General features: G+C 38.4%; 1 protein-coding gene across 2 annotated transcripts in view; it reads left to right on the top strand.

Annotated features, from left to right (window-relative positions):
- The window catches only part of LOC110442353, a 23,252-nt gene extending 6,076 nt beyond the window's left edge, over nucleotides 1-17,176 (top strand). For both annotated transcript variants that reach the window (XM_021485912.1, XM_021485911.1), the window contains exons 3-10: nucleotides 3,891-3,960; nucleotides 6,994-7,259; nucleotides 7,980-8,116; nucleotides 10,498-10,627; nucleotides 11,151-11,429; nucleotides 11,765-11,916; nucleotides 12,662-12,794; nucleotides 16,694-17,176. In XM_021485912.1, coding sequence (XP_021341587.1) covers nucleotides 3,891-3,960; nucleotides 6,994-7,259; nucleotides 7,980-8,116; nucleotides 10,498-10,627; nucleotides 11,151-11,429; nucleotides 11,765-11,916; nucleotides 12,662-12,794; nucleotides 16,694-16,928 — 1,402 coding nt within the window. In that variant the 3' untranslated portion in view covers nucleotides 16,929-17,176. The remainder of the gene's footprint in view (nucleotides 1-3,890; nucleotides 3,961-6,993; nucleotides 7,260-7,979; nucleotides 8,117-10,497; nucleotides 10,628-11,150; nucleotides 11,430-11,764; nucleotides 11,917-12,661; nucleotides 12,795-16,693) is intronic.
- Nucleotides 17,177-19,081: the final 1,905 nt, after the last annotated feature.

Below are 19,081 nucleotides of genomic sequence, written 5' to 3'. Positions count from 1 at the left end.
CTCCTCAGTTACTCTAGGTTCCGCCTCAGTTACTCTAGGTTCCTCCCCGGTTACTCTAGATTACTCCTAAGTTACTCTAGGTTACTCCTCAGTAACTCTAGGTTCCTCCTCAGTTACTCTATGTAACTCCTCAGTTACTCTAGGTTACTCCTCAGTTACTCTAGGTTACTCCTCAGTTACTCTAGGTTCCTCCTCAGTTACTCTAGGTTCCTCCTCAGTAACTCTATGTTCCTCCTCATGGAAATCCATAGTTATACCATGGAACTCCACAGTTATACCATGGAACTCCATAGTTATATCAGGAAACTCCATAGTTATACCATGGAACTCCATAGTTATACAGCGGAACTCAATAGTTATACCATGGAACTCCATAGTTATACCATGGAATTCAATAGTCATGGAACTCCATAGTTATACAACGGAACTCAATAGTTATACCATGGAACTCCATAGTTATACCACGGAACTCCATAGTTATATTATAAAACTCCATAGTTATATCATAAAACTCCATAGTTATACCCGGAACTCCATAGTTATATCATAAAACTCCATACTTATATCAGGAAACTCCATAGTTATATCAGGAAACTCCAGAGTTATACCATGAAACTCCATAGTTATACCATGGAACTCCATAGTTATACCATGGAACTCCATAGTTATACCATGGAACTCCATAGTTATACCATGGAACTCCATAGTTATACCATGGAACTCCATAGTTATACCATGGAACTCCATAGTTATACCATGGAACTCCATAGTTATACCATGGAACTCCATAGTTATACCATGGAACTCCATAGTTATACCATGGAACTCCATAGTTATACCATGGAACTCCATAGTTATACCATGGAACTCCACAGTTATACCATGGAACTCCACAGTTATACCATGGAACTCTATAGTTATACCATGGAACTCCATAGTTATACCATGGAACTCAATAGGTATACCATGGAAATCCATAGTTATACCATGGAACTCCACAGTTATATCATGGAACTCCATAGTTATACAACGGAACTCAATAGTTATACCACAGAACTCAATAGTTATACCACAGAACTCCATATTTATACCACGGAACTCCATAGTTATACCACGGAACTCCACAGTTATCCCATGGAACTCCATAGTTATTCCATGGAACTCAATAGGTATTCCATGGAAATCTATAGTTATGCCATGGCACTCCACAGTTATACCATGGATCTCAATAGTTATATCATGGAACGCCACAGTTATACCATGGAACTCTTTAGTTATACCAGGGAACTCAATAGTTATATCATGGATCGCCACAGTTATACCATGGAACTAAATAGTTATATCATGGAACGCCATAGTTATACCATGGAATTCAATAGTTATCCCATGAAACTCCACTGTTATACCATGGAACTCAATAGGTATTCCATGGAAATCCATAGTTATACCACGGAACTCCACACTTATACCATGGAACTCCATAGTTATACATACCATGGAACTCAATAGGTATTCCATGGAAATCTATAGTTATGCCATGGCACTCCACAGTTATACCATGCAACTCTATAGTTATACCATGTATCTCCATAGTTATACCATGGAACTCCATAGTTATACCAGGGAACTCAATAGTTATATCACGGAACTCCACAGTTATACCATGGAACTCCATAGTTACACCATGAAACTCTACAGTTATATCATGGAACTCCATAGTTATACCATGGAACTCCATAGTTATACCAGGGAACTCCATAGTTATACCACAGAACTCCATAGTTATACCACGGAACTCCATAGATATACCATGAAACTCCATAGCTATACCAGGGAACTCCATAGCTATACCAGGGAACTCCATAGTTATACCATGGAACTCAATAGTTATATCATGGAACTCCACAGTTATACCATGGAACTCCATAGTTATACCATGAAACTCCACAGTTATATCATGGAACTCCATAGTTATACCATGGAACTCCATAGTTATACCAGGGAACTCCATAGTTATACCACAGAACTCCATAGTTATACCACGGAACTCCATAGATATACCATGAAACTCCATAGCTATACCAGGGAACTCCATAGCTATACCAGGGAACTCCATAGTTATACCATGGAACTCAATAGTTATATCATGAAACTCCACAGTTATACCATGGATCTCAATAGTTATATCATGGAACTCCACAGTTATACCATGGAATTCAATAGTTATACCATGAAACTCCACTGTTATACCATGGAACTCAATAGTTATATCATGAAACTTCACAGTTATACCATGGATCTCAATAGTTATATCATGGAAATCCACAGTTATACCATGGAATTCAATAGTTATACCATTAAACTCCACTGTTATACCATGGAACTCAATAGTTATATCATGAAACTCCACAGTTATACCATGGAACTCCATAGATATACCATGAAACTCCACAGCTATACCAGGGAACTTCGTAGTTATACCACGGAACTCCATAGCTTTACCATGGACCTCCACAGTTATACCATGGAACTCCATAGATATACCATGAAACTCCATAGTTATACCAGGGAACTCCATTGTTATACCACGGAACGCCATAGTTTTAACATGGAACTCCACACTTATACCATGGAGCTTCATAGTTATACCATGGAACTCCATAGTGATACCATGAAACTACATAGTTATACCATGAAACTCCACAGCTATACCAGGGAACTTCATAGTTATACCACGGAACTCCATAGCTTTACCATGGAACTCCACAGTTATACCATGGAACTCCATAGATATACCATGAAACTCCACAGCTATACCAGGGAACTCCATAGTTATACCACGGAACTCCATAGTTATACCATGGAACTCAATAGTTATACCATGGAACTCCATAGTTATACCAGGGAACTCCATAGTTATACCACAGAACTCCATAGTTATACCACGGAACTCCATAGATATACCATGAAACTCCACAGCTATACCAGGGAACTCCATAGTTATACCACGGAACTCCATAGTTATACCAGGGAACTCTATTGTTATACCACGGAACGCCATAGTTTTAACATGGAACTCCATAGTTATACCATGAAGCTTCATAGTTATACCACGGAACTCCATAGTTATACCACGGAACTCCATAGTTATACCAGGGAACTCCATTGTTATACCACGGAACGCCATAGTTTTAACATGGAACTCCATAGTTATACCATGGAGCTTCATAGTTATACCATGGAACTCCATAGTTATACCACGGAACTCCATAGTTATACCAGGGAACTCCATTGTTATACCACGGAACGCCATAGTTTTAACATGGAACTCCACACTTATACCATGGAGCTTCATAGTTATACCACGGAATTCCATAGTTATACCACGGAACTCCATAGTTATACCATGGAACTCAATAGTTATACCAGGGGACTTAATAGTTATACCACGGAACTCCATAGTTATACCACGGAACTCCATAGTTATACCAAGGAACTCCATAGTTATACCACGGTACTCCATAGTTATAACATTGAACTCCATAGCTTTACCAGGGAACTCCATAATTATACCAGGAAACTCCATAGTTTTAACATGGAACTCCATAGTTATACCATGGAAATCCATAGTTATACCAAGGAACTCCGTCGTTTTACCAGGGAACTCCATAGATTACCATGTTAAACCTTAGTTATATTATCTAACGCCGTAGTAATGCCCTGTTATTTCTTAGTTATACCATGTTACGTTTTTGCCATATCATGTTACTTGTTATCTTTACTGTTACATTTCTCTACTCGTTAGTTATACTATGCTACTTCTTTATTACTCTTTGTTACTCTACAATTTCACTATTATCTAACAAATTGGTGTTTATTTTCCTCCTCAGCTCGACCACTGACTCAGAATTCCTCACCTGTGCTTGTAACACCTACAAGTCCAGCATACTGGAGGTTATGGTAGGTAATCCAGAACAATCAGACTGCTTAAAGACATTTCGATTCTATGTTGGATTCGGTTATAAAATACATGAACTTAAACACCTATAATAAGTGAATCCAGTTCTAAAGTGTTGAATAAACCCACTATTAGCATAGGTTTAATTTATACAGTGATGTAATTAACAAGAACATGATGATTTCATTACGTTAATTTTATTCACGTGCACATGAATATTTAGCTCAGGAGTCCGAATATTAAAGTTAACTGATGTCGGGACGCGGCGGCTGTCATCCGTCCGTCCGTATCACATCCTATTTTCCTATCGATTTTTATTTGACTTTGAATTTACTATCCATGGACTAAGGGAATAGCGCGAATGAGACATCCCTTTAGACAGGAGGGCTGGGACAAAAAAAAAGGATAAATATTACTTCAAAGAATATAGTAAAATACAGAACTGTAGATGAAGGGAATTCGTTCCTTCAACATTGTATGAATATAAACTGACCCTCTGAAGACAGAGGCGAGGGCCAAGAAGTTGAAAAAGAAGATAAATATTTATAGAACTACTCCTAATGAAGTGATTTTAACCTATTTCGGCATGAGGTATATCGTCATTGAGGGAACTTAACGTTCTGTCTTAAATGTGAATGTATTAGGTAATTTGATATAGTTAGTTATGAAACATACAACACAACATGAAATTTCAATGTCTTACATATTAAAGTGATGGTCCCCTGAAGATGTTGATATTAAGAGAAATGGGAGTTTAATGATTATGTTTCAGAGTAGACCCTTGAATCAGTACGAGGATAATAAACAAATAACCATCTATATACGGAGATAGTAAGTTCCACCGTCATTGTATAATGGTCCGAAGAAAAAAACAATAAGTTATTTTCAGTTCAACCTAATGTAGGTTCATGTGCAAAAGGTAGAGCAGACCGCAGAGAGGAAGTTGTCCTGTCGCGACTACGCATAGGCCATACCTACATCACACATAGCTACATTTTGCATTGGGGAGGCCGACCTTGTTGTCATGCCTGTGATCAGCCATTTACAGTCAAACACTTTATGATTGAATGCGCTGATTTCAAACAAATACGTGACAGATTTTATAATGTACCCTCTATGAAACGTTTATTCGATACAGTTTCTGTGCAATCAATCCATGATTATTTACATTCAAATAATCTCTATAATAAGAAATTATATATTTTATAAACAATTCGTTTGCTATTGATATATTTCGACATCTTCACACATTTTAACCTTTTGTTTCTTGTTTTAATGTATTTAGGTTTTTGTGAATGTCTATTTTTACACTGTTGTTTGGCCCTAAACGACTCAAATTGTCGACGGGACGTAAAACAATACAAAATCGATTTAAGGATTGGTTGTCATATTTTTGACATGCATTGGTGTGTAACATACATTGACTTATAACTTACATGTTAAATATGTAGGTAAGCCAATGTATGTTCCACACCAATGCATGTCAAAAATATGACAACCTATACGTATATTTACATTTTATGTTAATCAACTTACAGTTCACGCAGAAATAAAGACATAATATCAGTCTTAACATGTTTCAACGTCAGGGTAAATGCATACAGAGAACAGCCACCAGTTGACAATGGAGCAGGGCAATCTCCAACGTTACAGTTATGACGTCATAAGCATAGCGACGTCACAATAGTCCAATGTATGTTATTTAATATACGGTAAATACCGAAAAAAAAATGTGCACTTTTTTGCATAAACCGCTTCGCGGATTTATGCAAAAAAGTGCACAATTTTTTTTCGGTATATACCGTATATACCAAAACAAAATCTTGGTCATTCTTTATAATTTAGTTTAAAAAACGTAGACAAACACGTTGTAAATGCACAGTTAAAGATTTATTTAATTTTTACGTAAACTAAACAATTGCGCTAAAAAAATGCTGCGTTGTAATTTTGCATTCTGAAGTGTAAAGAGTAGTTCCGTCATCAGTTGTTTTTCTTTTTAGGTATATACGATATATACCAAAAAAAATATTATGGGGAGATAGGCAAAATTAAATTATACGGAAAAAACATACATTGGGCCCGGTAGAACCATCTAGGCTCTGTGCAGTAGAAATGTAAATATAAATAATTAATAAGTATTTGCCTGACGATCCATCCGTGTAAAGCAACATAGGACAGGAAAATGAAAAACAAAGTACTTCCTGTTATAAAGGGTGGTTATGTCATTCATTAAATGTAGAGTTACACTTCCAAATGGGCGGAGCCTCTCGTTCAGCTATATATTGATAGTATGAGCTCTTCTTACTATTGGTATGTTAAAGCAACACCTTTTTGCAAGAAGTATATTTTCGCAGTATTACTGTTACAAACTAACATGTCACTGTATATAGTTGTACGGTGGTCTTTCATAGATATTTAACCCGTATGTGAATAGTTATGTTTTACAAATAGGGAATCTTACATGAGTGTCCATGCCATATTGAACTTATTAAACGAGTTCAATAAGTTGATGTGACACGAGCCTGTAGGTGAGTCTCATATCAAATAATTGAACGAATTTAATTCAATATGACATGGACATGAGTGCACTCATATCAGATTGTGTTTATCAAATTATAACATTCATAATTTGAAGAAAAAAATCAAATACGAATATTTGATGTCTGTTGACTATATAGTTAAAACCAAAGTACTCCGATCATAGTGTTGTCGTTTCGCGAAGTGCAAAATAGGTCCAGAGTTATTATTTTTTAATAATGAACAGTTTTAACTGCATTGAAAATAACATTAACAAAATAGATATTTCAAATTCATTTCAAAAACCCAGTAAATGTGTCATGTGGTATAGTAAATAAAAGTAGTACCTTCAGTGTTCCCACGGTATTGACCAGTCACAGCACCTTTACGTTTTATTACATGTGTGTAATACCATATTTATGACATGGCCGTGTGACATAGTAAAATGGGTCAGTTATGTGATAAAACACTTTATCATTGAAATACCGGAACCAATGTGTTATCCTCCATGTTTGTAGGGTTCTCTAGCGTGCCTCATTCCAGGACTAGACTTCTCAATGAACACTCCCCCGCCTGTGGCAACAACACCCGTCTCACCAACAGCTGGTACAAACATGACTATGTCCTCGGCCATACCAACGAGCCCTATCATCACCATATATACCTCTCAACCCCGACGGGGTGGTAGCCCTGGACTTGGAGCACTCTTTAATCAGGAATTGGCTGATATGATAAAAAATATAACGTCAAAGCTTGGGGAAGAAGTTTTTGACAAACTTTGCGAGTAAGTAATGTAAAATAGGGGATTTTCTTCATTCACATTCATATGTTCACATAAATAATGCCTGTTTCAGCATAGGTTTTTTTTCTTAAAAAGGAATTTTATTATTATCTATGAATAAATATTTTCTCACATACATTAAGTACTCGTGTACCCACTCTCACACTCCCAAACACTGAAACTTTACCTCGCACAGGCATTATAATCATCTCTTACATAAAAACACGTACAGGGTTACTCATACCAACTCTCACACTCCCACACACTGGAACTGGCACAGACATTATAATCATCTCTTACATAAAAAACGTACTCACCTACAGGGTTACTCATACCAACTCTCACACTCCCACACACTGGAACTGGCACAGGCATCATAATCATCTCTTACATAAAAACACGTACTCACCTACAGTGTTACTCATACCAACTCTCACACTCCCACACACTGGAACTGGCACAGGCATTATAATCATCTCTTACATAAAAACACGTACTCACCTACAGGGTCACTCATACCCACTCTCACACTCCCACACACTCCCACACACTTGAACATTTCCTCGCACACGCATTCTCACCATCTCTCACATACATACAGGTACACAAGAACAGAGTTACTCATACCGACTCTCACACTCTCAATTCTCCATTATTTCTCAGGCAATATATGTTTTAATTAACAGTTTTCCGTTTAAAAGTCTCTTTCGTTTTCGTTTCCAGAGGCATACCAGCGTTACAGCAATGCGTAACATCCGGCTACAAACAATCCACGAAACCGGCTGATGTTGTTTTGAGGAGGTTTTTTAATCTTGACAACTTGGGAAAAGTCTTAACCTCTGTATGTAAACTCAAAGCAGGTAAGACACATTTCAAACATTCTTTACAAGATTTATCAGCAATTGTTTGTGTTTTTGAATTATTTTATACTTTTATGAGATCTTTCATCAGAATGGGATATGGTGACATTCACTTTTGAAAAACAGAATTCCCTGCAACAGATCTTCGTTTTGCGTCTAACTAACTAACTTCAGGACATCTATCTATACTTAGTTTTCGAAATACGTTTTTTCTCAGGATACGACCGGGTGTTAGATACGCATGTCACGTGATATGGGGCATATAAACTTCCGGCTAGCATCGAAAATCTTACAGTTGCACACACACACAAAAAATAGCTTGTGCGCGGTTCCAAAGGGTTGGAGATGTGAAATTTCAGCCATTTTCGTCAAAGTTTACCAATATCTCACTCCGATGAAGTTGGCTTGCTACTGATTTACGTTTACACCAGAAGTAAATATGTCTGTCTTAATTGATTGCCAAATCACGGGACTTTTGTTCCGGAAACTTGTATATCGGAAACGACCGTGCATTTTGTATAAGAGCTAGTTGATTTACTTAAGCATTGAACTGTTTTTGTATGGTATTTATGATCTATTTGAATGACACAGCTTTGCAAGCAAACAACATAATGCGCGCTGTGTCATTAAAATAGATCATAAATCCCATACAAAAACAGTTCAATACTTAGATTTACGTTTCTCTGCCTCTTATGTTCTTTTTTAACTTATAATTTATATTTAAAATTAAAAATGCCCGTCTTATCGACAGTCCTCATAATTTCGTTCAATAGTTTGAACAGCGTATTGTCGCGTGCTGATTGGCAAACAAAGTAGTACTTTGAAATTTGAACAAACACTTCAATTTTATTCCACAATTCAGTATCAATACAATTGCGTATGATATGTCTATAGGGTAATCTAGGTTTATCAATAGAACTCTGAGCTGGAAGTTAGATTTGGAATTGTTTCGATTTTTCCGCGGAACAAATTTGTATTTGTTGATTGTATGGGAACCTGACAACAGTCGGTAGATTCTATAACAGCATCGTTATTTGACATGGCGTCAGAAACTGAGGAACCATGGATCCGAGACGCGTGAAACTGACAGCGTTTGAAGTGAGTGATCTTGCGACGGAGCACAGGTTCGTTACAAATGTCTGAAATGTTTAGGTGTGCTGTGACTCATATCAGTAGGTGTGTAACATATGTGTCAGTAGGTCTATAGAATATGTGTATTTCAGGCATTTGTAACGAACCCCTGTTGATCAATGCAGTGTAACAGACGATAATTCTGATAAATTGCATGAGCATTAAAATTGTTTACATTGCCGGCATTGGTGATTTCAACCGATGTGCATTTTGTACGATATTGCAGACCTTGGTCTTGTTTTCATTGTAAAACAGTGTTTTTTATTTTATTTTTTATTTTGCACATAAATTTACAATGACATTGTCAAATCTCACAATGCCCAGTGATATTTCAGCAGCCGTCATGTTTATTTATATTGGATATTGTAGTTCCGGTCAGTGTTGTATTAATACGCTAAGAATTGTGTCTCGTGATGCATGGTAATTAAAGTCCCATCAACGACACAGCTTTCAAAGAGGCTACATAGTAACAATGCCATGCAAATGTAAATATTATCCGTTTAAAAAAATTACATGTTTGTTCAACTTCATTACTTCCATTCACTCTCAATCGAAAGACGGTCAGATTTACAGATATTCCTAACAAACGGTGTCATACAATTTTGTAAAAATATCGTTGACCTACATTCAAAGACATATGGTTTTCGCTACATTATAATATTCAAACCACTTCATATAACATTCTTTAAAAATACAGTATCTGTTCTTTTGTATTTGTTTGGGTAACGTTTCTTTGAAATATGTCGAAATGAACTACATGTTCTTTCCGTAGGGCTAGGTGTGTTAGAATGTTTAGAAATTTACTTTCGTGTAACGGTATCACAAACTTAGGGTTAGAATATAAACTCCATCACGTGACACAAATGCAACTCGGACAGAAATACCCAGCAAAGCATATATCCCAACTAGAACTTACAGCCCAGCTAGATATACCAAGGCAGTCATATATCTAGAAAATTCTACTGTTGTCTAGATTGCTGTTTTGTCAGACGAACTATTTGTTCAGCTGTATACTGTTTTTAGTATCATTTTTTTAAAGGTTGCAGTCATCTGTGAATCTCAATCGGGACCTGTCGGCACTTTACGTTAACGAGAAAATACAAATACGTTTTTTCTCGTTTACGGAAGTTGCCGACGGTTCCCGATCGTGTCAACACGACAACTTTCTGTAGAATTATAATCCCATGTCTGCGGAGAAGCACACGATTATCACACGATTATCCAATGAACATATTTTGTCTCATTTGTAGAAATATTTGACAAAGGAGAGTGTGTGACAGACGCAGCGCTGCCCATGTCTGCCTGTGTAGCGTTGTCGTTATTTTCAATGCCACAGTCACCGACGGATATGATGTCCGGAGACCTGGACATGTATTGTCCGTGAGTACAAGTTATTTTTTCCGGGGGGAGGGGGAAGTAGAGAAAGTGTCTTGATATTTTGTTCCATTATAACATGGTACTCTGCAAATAGGTTACATACAAATTTACTATAAAACTCTAGCGAGCTTCATGGAATGCGTATATAACTGATTTGCGTGCATAATGGCATAAAAATCAGAAAAAAAGTTCAATCATTATATGAAATGACAAATTCGTACAAAAAACAAGATATCCAAAATTTTATTTCAATTTTATTTACGACGATATTGCATGTATGAACTATTTATTGTTATTTCTATTCTATGATACGTCTTGTAATTATCCTGTATCGTATTACGGTATTGCAACATATACAATACGCCAGTTTAAATAACATACACGATATCTGTTGTGTTTTTTACGATATCGCATACTTGCATCTTTTACGAAATACAAGACAGGCATTGCTCCTGGAACAATTGTTGGTCATTGTCAAACGTCGTATGTATGTTGTGATTTAATACATGTACTTGTTTCCATCCAGATTTGCCGGTGAAGTTGTTCGGTGTATAAGCATTCAGGCGAAATCCTGCAGCCCTAGCCTGGGGACCACGATAAGAAACCTGCTGCCTGACCTGCTATCCCCTAGCTGTGGTCAGCTGGCTGCCGCGGAGACCAATAATCCCATCATGGCAACTCCGGTCATGTGCTCTCTATCTACTCTGCCTAAGACACTAAATATGGTTGAGGCATTGGGCACTAGTCAACCAAGTGCATCACAAATTAATGCAATGATCGGTGATTTCATAGATGTATATTGCGGGTAAGTAAGAGTTCTGGGAAGTGAACTATGATCTATTTTATAGTAAAATGGATTATTTTTTTAAAGTTGACGTCAAACTTGTACACGTGCTTAATACTTGAATAGAGTGACGTTAGACTCCATGAGAGCCATTGATATTTGTTAAAAGTGACGCCAGACTGTATATGTACTTAATCCTTTCACCCCTGTGCAACTTTAGTAAACTCTACCAGGCATTGATCTGGATAAGTCCATTATGGTCTAAAGCGGTGAAAGGGTTAATATTTGATAAGAGTGACGTTAGACCTTGCATGATAAGAGCTGAGTGACACTGTATGCATTTTATACTCATTCAGAGATCTGTCCAGCCTTTTGACGTGTATGCACAATGAGTTGCCGTCCTCTGTGAATTCAATGGACAAGTTCATCAAGGCGATTGTTGACGTAAACCAGTTCGCCTATGCCGATACGATAACCCAATATATATGTGAACCATCCCGAGTACAAGGTACGCTTGACCATTGATCTTTCATATGACTGAATCTAAGTCAGGGTCAACTCCGAATTCGGACATATTCTAGAATTCTAAGTACGGCTTTCAGATTCAGCGTAGCAACAAGTTAACTGATTCACTCCTAAAATTTCACAATGGACTATTCCAACCTTTGAATTGGTCGAGTTCAAATGTGTCTTCAGGGGTATATGAGTTGATCAGTAAAATATGATTAAGCCTTTTTTTCAAAAGAAGTATTCCATGTAAAACCACACGTTGTGATGCATTTTACAGAATTACAATTGTTAAAAATTTGAGAACATGTATTTGAAAATATAAATAATAATAATACAGAGAAAAAAAACCCGAAACTATTAGTTACAAAAGAAATTAGAAACAAATATTGAACTCTTCCTCGCAACAATATCTGATGCAGTAGAATCCATTTCCTTAACACACCAGTACTTTGCCGTGCAATCGCATCGTTCTAACGGGGAAAAAGAAAACAACAAAAAAAACCCTTTCGTTACTTTTTCGATAAGCGCTTGTTCTGGAAGGGCGATCATATTGTAGTCATGTGTGCGCTTGTATCGCAAGCTGTCCCTTACAAGGGAGATATTAAGAGCGAGCAATGTGCGTTTCTTGGAACATCAATGCGCTTGACCTATAACGTTTACTTATATAAGATATTTTGAATGTTGTAATAGCATTTTACTGGTGTATTTTACTGATGCAAGTGTAATTGATATTGTGGTTTCAGCCATCAAAGACGCGTTGCCCTGTTTGATGACTAAAGGAAATGAGATAGGTATCTGCATGCAACAGCAGGCTTTCAATTTCAACTTCTCCACAATTGGAATTGATGCGTCTAAGGACAGACTGGCATATTGTGGGTAAGTATTGGGGTGGACAATAGCAGGAGTGTTTACATTTTGTGTATGTAGCAAATAGCAAAAATAGTTAGCAATATTGGCGCAAACACGTCATACACAAGCGACACGTGTTTTGCTCCTGATAGACTATCATACACACATTACAAATGGTGTGCTCCTGATAGACTATCATACACACATGACACGTGTTGTGCTCCTTAAAGACTATCATACACACATGACATGTGTTGTGCTCCTGATAGACTATCATACACACATGACACGTGGTGTGCTCCTGATCGACTCTCATACACACATGACTCGTGTTTTGCTCCTGATAGACTAACATACACACGTGACATGTCTTTTGCTTTTGTTGGGACCATCATACACACGTGACATGTCTTTTGCTTTTGTTGGGACTAACATACACACATGACAAATTGTGTGCTCCTGATAGTCTCTCATACACACATGACACGCGTTGTGCTCCTTAAAGACTATCATAAACACATGACATGTGTTGTTCTCCTGATAGACTCTCATACACTCATGACACGTGTTGTGCTCCTGATAGACTATCATACACACATGCCAAATGTTGTGCTCCTGAAAGACTATCATACACACATGCCACGTGTTGTGCTCCTTATAGACTATCAAACAGTTAATTCAAGTCAATTGTGTTTATTGTGATGCCATATATCACAATTACATCGTACACGTATATATAGTTACACGGTATGAAAACATATATCGCATATCACATGACAAATGCTGTGTTTTTCTTGGGACTAGCATACACACGTGACACGTCTTGTGCTTTTGTTGGGACTAGCATACACACGTGTCACATTTTGTGCTTTTGTTGCGACCATCATACACACGTGACATGTCTTTTGCTTTTGTTGGAACTAGCATACTCACGTGACATGTCTTGTGCTTTTGTTGAGACCATCATACACACGTGACACGTCTTGTGCTTTTGTTGGGACTAGCATACACACGTGACACGTCTTGTGCTTTTGTTGGGACTATCATACACACGTGACAGGTCTTGTGCTTTTGTTGTGACTAGCATACACACGTGACATGTGTTGTGCTTTTGTTGGGACTAGCATACACACGTGAACACACATGACACGTGTTGTGCTCCTGATAGACTATCATACACACATGACACGTGTTGTGCTCCTGATAGACTATCATACACACATGACACGTGTTGTGCTCCTGATAGACTATCATACACACATGACAGGTGTTGTGCTCCTGATAGACTATCATACACACATGACAGGTGTTGTGCTCCTGATAGACTATCATACACACATGCCAAATGTTGTGCTCCTGAAAGACTATCAAACAGTAAATTCAAGTCAATTGTGTTTATTGTGATGCCATATATCACAATTACATCGTACACGTATATATAGTTACACGGTATGAAAACATATATCGCATATCGCATGACAAATGCTGTGTTTTTCTTGGGACTAGCATACACACGTGAAACGTCTTGTGCTTTTTTGGGACTAGCATACACACTTGGCACGTGCTGGACTTTTGTTGGGACTAGCCTACACACGGGACACGTCTTGTACTTTTGTTGGGACTAGCATACCCATGTGACACGTCTTATGCTTTTGTTGGGACTAGCATTAACACGTGACATGTCTTGTGCTTTTGTAAGGACTAGCATACACACGTGACATGTCTTGTGCTTTTGTTGGGAGTAGCATACACACGTGACAAGTCTTGTTCTTTTGTTGGGACTAGCAAACACACATGACATATGTTGTGCTTTTGTGAGGACTAGCGTACACACTTAACACGTCCTGTGCTTTTGTTGGGACTAGCATACACACGTGACATGTCTTGTGCTTTTGTTAGGACTAGCATACACACGTGACACGTCTTGTTCTTTTGTTGGGACTAGCATACACACGTGACACGTCTTGTGCTTTTGTTAGGACTAGCATACACACGTGACACGTCTTGTACTTTTGTTGGGACTAGCATACACACGTGACTTGTCTTGTGCTTTTGTTAGGACTAGCATACACACGTGACACGTCTTGTGCTTTTGTTGGGACCATCATACACACGTGACATGTCTTGTGCTTTTGTTGGGACTAGCATACACACGTGACATGTCTTGTGCTATTGTAGGGACTAGCATACACACGTGACACGTCTTGTGCTTTTGTTAGGACTAGCATACACACGTGACAGGTCTTGTGCTTTTGTTGGGACTAGCATACACACGTGACACGTCTTGTGCTTTTTTGGGACTAGCATACACACTTGGCACGTGCTGGACTTTTGTTGGGACTAGCATACACACGGGACACGTCTTGTGCTTTTGTTGGGACTAGCATACACACGTGACATGTCTTTTGCTTTTGTTGGGACTAGCATACACACGTAAAACGTCTTGTACTTTTGTTGGGACGAGCATACACACGTGACTTGTCTTGTGCTTTTGTTAGGACTAGCATACACACGTGACTTGTCTTGTGCTTTTGTTGGGACTAGCATACACACGTGACATGTCTTTTGCTTTTGTTGGGACTAGCATACACACGTGACACGTCTTGTGCTTTTGTTGGGACCATCATACACACATGACACATCTTGCACTTTTGTTGGGGCTAGCATACACACGTGACTTGTCTTGTGCTTTTGTTGGGACTAGCATACACACGTGACATGTCTTGTGATACACACGTGACATGTCTTGTGCTTTTGTCAGGACTAGCATACACACGTGACATGTCTTGTGATACACACGTGACATGTCTTGTGCTTTTGTAAGGCCTAGCATACACACGTGACATGTCTTGTGCTTTTGTTAGGACTAGCATACACATGTGACACGTCTTATGCTTTTATTGGGACTAGCATACACACGTGACATGTCTTGTGCTTTTGTAAGGACTAGCATACACACGTGACATGTCTTGTGCTTTTGTTGGGACTAGCATACACACGTGACAAGACTTGTTCTTTTGTTTGGACTAGCAAACACACATGACATATGTTGTGCTTTTGTGAGGACTAGAATACACACGTGACACGTCCTGTGCTTTTGTTAGGACTAGCATACACACGTGACACGTCTTGCGCTTTTGTTGGGACTAGCATACACACGTGACATGTGTTGTACTTTTGTTGGGACTAGCATACACACGTGACATGTCTTTTGCTTTTGTTGGGACTAGCATACACACGTGACATGTCTTGTGATACACACGTGACATGTCTTGTGCTTTTGTTGGGACTAGCATACACACGTGACAAGACTTGTTCTTTTGTTTGGACTAGCAAACACACATGACATATGTTGTGCTTTTGTGAGGACTAGAATACACACGTGACACGTCCTGTGCTTTTGTTGGGACTAGCATACACACGTGACACGTCTTGTGCTTTTGTTGGGACTAGCATACACACGTGACATGTCTTGTGCTATTGTAGGGACTAGCATACACACGTGACACGTCTTGCGCTTTTGTTGGGACTAGCATACACACGTGACATGTGTTGTACTTTTGTTGGGACTAGCATACACACGTGACATGTCTTTTGCTTTTGTTGGGACTATCCTAATATAAACTGGATTGTATTTATAAAACCTGAATATATCCATAATGCAGATATAAATAATAAATAGGAAATATTGTGTACGAAGTAGACTGTTAATGGTCATATGAAGATACTCAAAGTTATCATTAGGGCAAGTATACTTTAAACAAAAACAGTTATTTTATTCAAACTATCATTATGATGAAGACTGTCATGGTGGATTGTAAGGAATGTATTATATGTTATAACAAATTATACTCTCATATCTTTGTATATACAATGTAGAACTAGATAACTAAAAGTCAACTGTATCTGTTTGCTTATATACACAGGCCGATCCAGAGCGTCATGACCTGTGCTATCGACACCGTTATGTCACAGTGTGACGCTGACCTTGCGGCAGAATCCCGCGACATCTACTTATCCCTGATGAGGACAGACTGTAACGGCGCCCGGAACGGTGAATTACAGGGCGCGATTGACGCGCAGCGACAGGATAACAACAATGCCTACACAATCCATCCGACTCTAACCCTCCTCATGATGATGGTCTTTCTCCTACTGTAGTCTATGTCGTCTTTCTCCTTCTGTAGTTCTCTATGATGCCACCGTTTCATCCGTTGACAGAACAGTTGACTCCATTTGAAAGATTCAATCTCGCTGAAAAACAATCGGATGCTGACGAACTGCAATGTTGTTACTGAACCGGTATTGCCGTTGAAATGTAGTTGTTGTGTACACAGGGACCTGAGAATTTGTTACAGCTATATTTGGACCTATATAATGTAAAATGTATTCTCCTTCCGCGGACATGATCTCCGTTTCCTCCAAAAACACACAATTTAAGAGTTTCAGAGTTTTTCGCAGTCATCGTACCACTTTTTTTTTAATATGAATGAGGTTGAGGTCAGCGCGTGCCGAGACCCGTGGGGTGATTTATTGGAAGCGCAGCTATTTTTTCGCTAAACCAACCAACACTGCATGTTTCGGCACGCGCTGACCTCAACCTCATTAATGTTCAAACATTTTAGCAATTGCTTCGTGTAATTCATCCTCTGGAAAATGATCGTCTGAAAGATAGATCTTTATTTTCGTTTATTCATTTTGTTCTGCCGGATGGCATGGCCCCTCTCCTCTCCCCTACCCTCGTTCCTATATGAATCTACTCCGTGCAAGGGCTAGCTGCGCCCCTGAATGTAAATACCTGCGCCTTGTCTGAGAGATACAAAATGTAGTTCACTCTGATCATTGATTCTAAACAAAAAAAGAAGCGTCTTTTATTTTCATTATTTTGATAAATATATCTATCCATTTCTTTGGTATGGTGAACGACATTATTTGAGAAATACTTTCGTGTATTCGTTCATTCATTCAGCATGTTTTGTGTTTGTTTTTTTCATCATCTTCGCCATTTATAAACAGTTCCATTCATCAATTCATTAATTCCCCAAATTCATCAAGTCCGTCATTTTTGACTTCTCCATTAAAAAACTTCCATTTACCATGTCTAGTTTAAAATGCGATGATTTACCAACCTTGTAAGAGCCTATGTTTTAAACATTATAACAAGAACTATAACACAATTAGGTATATAATGCTGTTTTTATTCATTTATCTGTCAATCTTTAGTTATTGTATTTCTGTAATTTAATGTACACATGATTGAGTATGTTTCTTTGATTGTTTTCAATAAAATATGTTTAAATATTATGAAGCTTTTTATATTTAATTCAAATTTCAAAAGGTGCCCTTATCAATGTTTGCCGACCCGACTTGTGCAAACTAGACAAACATTCTTATAAAAAAAACTTACAACCCGAAATTGACAAAACAATAATTAAATACGTGTTCAAATAACCCCCCACATGTAGCTAGATAAGCATTGGATGTACTTAAGAATAACCCTGCAGGTACTTAAGAATAACCCTGCAGGTAGGGCGTCAGAATTGTACCTGCTGCCCCCAATTGCATGATCGTAAGAGGCGACTAAATTTGGGACCTTATCTCTTCTCTCCTTTCTAAATAACTTTCTTCTTCCTAATGTCTCCCTTGACAATGCCTCACTTTTGGCCATTTGTTGAGCGTTCGCCCCTGTGAGGAAGGCTTTGGGTTCTGTCCCCTGGCCGAGACATACCAAAGTCTTTAAAAATGGTAGTTTCTACTCCTGCTTAACGCTCAGCAAATTAGGAGTGGGACGACTGGTTCACCCGTTGTCAGTATAATGTGACCGGGTGGGGCGTCCTGCTGGGTGTCTTCGGCAGTATGTTTCAGTGAGGTAGCACTATAAAGCCGGCATCAGTTCCGCGCTATCACAAGGAGACAAACACGAACATATCGCAGCCTCCCAAAAAACACACATACACTACACGCATGCATCTTGCACACAGGGGAGGCCGTCCTTAAATGACCTTAGCTGTTAATAGGACGTTAAACAAAATCAAACAAACAAACAAACAAAAAAGTACTTAAGAAACGAATGGTCAATTAATCATGTCCTTCCTGTCGTTTGACGCGAGCTCCTGGCGTATGACGCGCGCTCATGTAGCGATCCTCTTGTGTATCACAGGAAGTAACGCGCGCTCCGCAACAGGTTCCGGAGGACGATGTTGATCTACAGGTCTTGAACACTCAGGATTGAGGTCATTCAATATTATCTTCACGATCATGGGCAAATACAGCTCTGCTTAATTTAGGGTTTTTTAAAATTATATTTTTAACGA

Source organism: Mizuhopecten yessoensis, unplaced genomic scaffold (genome assembly GCF_002113885.1).
Source record: "Mizuhopecten yessoensis strain PY_sf001 unplaced genomic scaffold, ASM211388v2 scaffold716253, whole genome shotgun sequence".
Classification (NCBI taxonomy): domain Eukaryota; kingdom Metazoa; phylum Mollusca; class Bivalvia; order Pectinida; family Pectinidae; genus Mizuhopecten; species Mizuhopecten yessoensis.
This window is presented reverse-complemented; position numbering and strand designations above follow the sequence as displayed.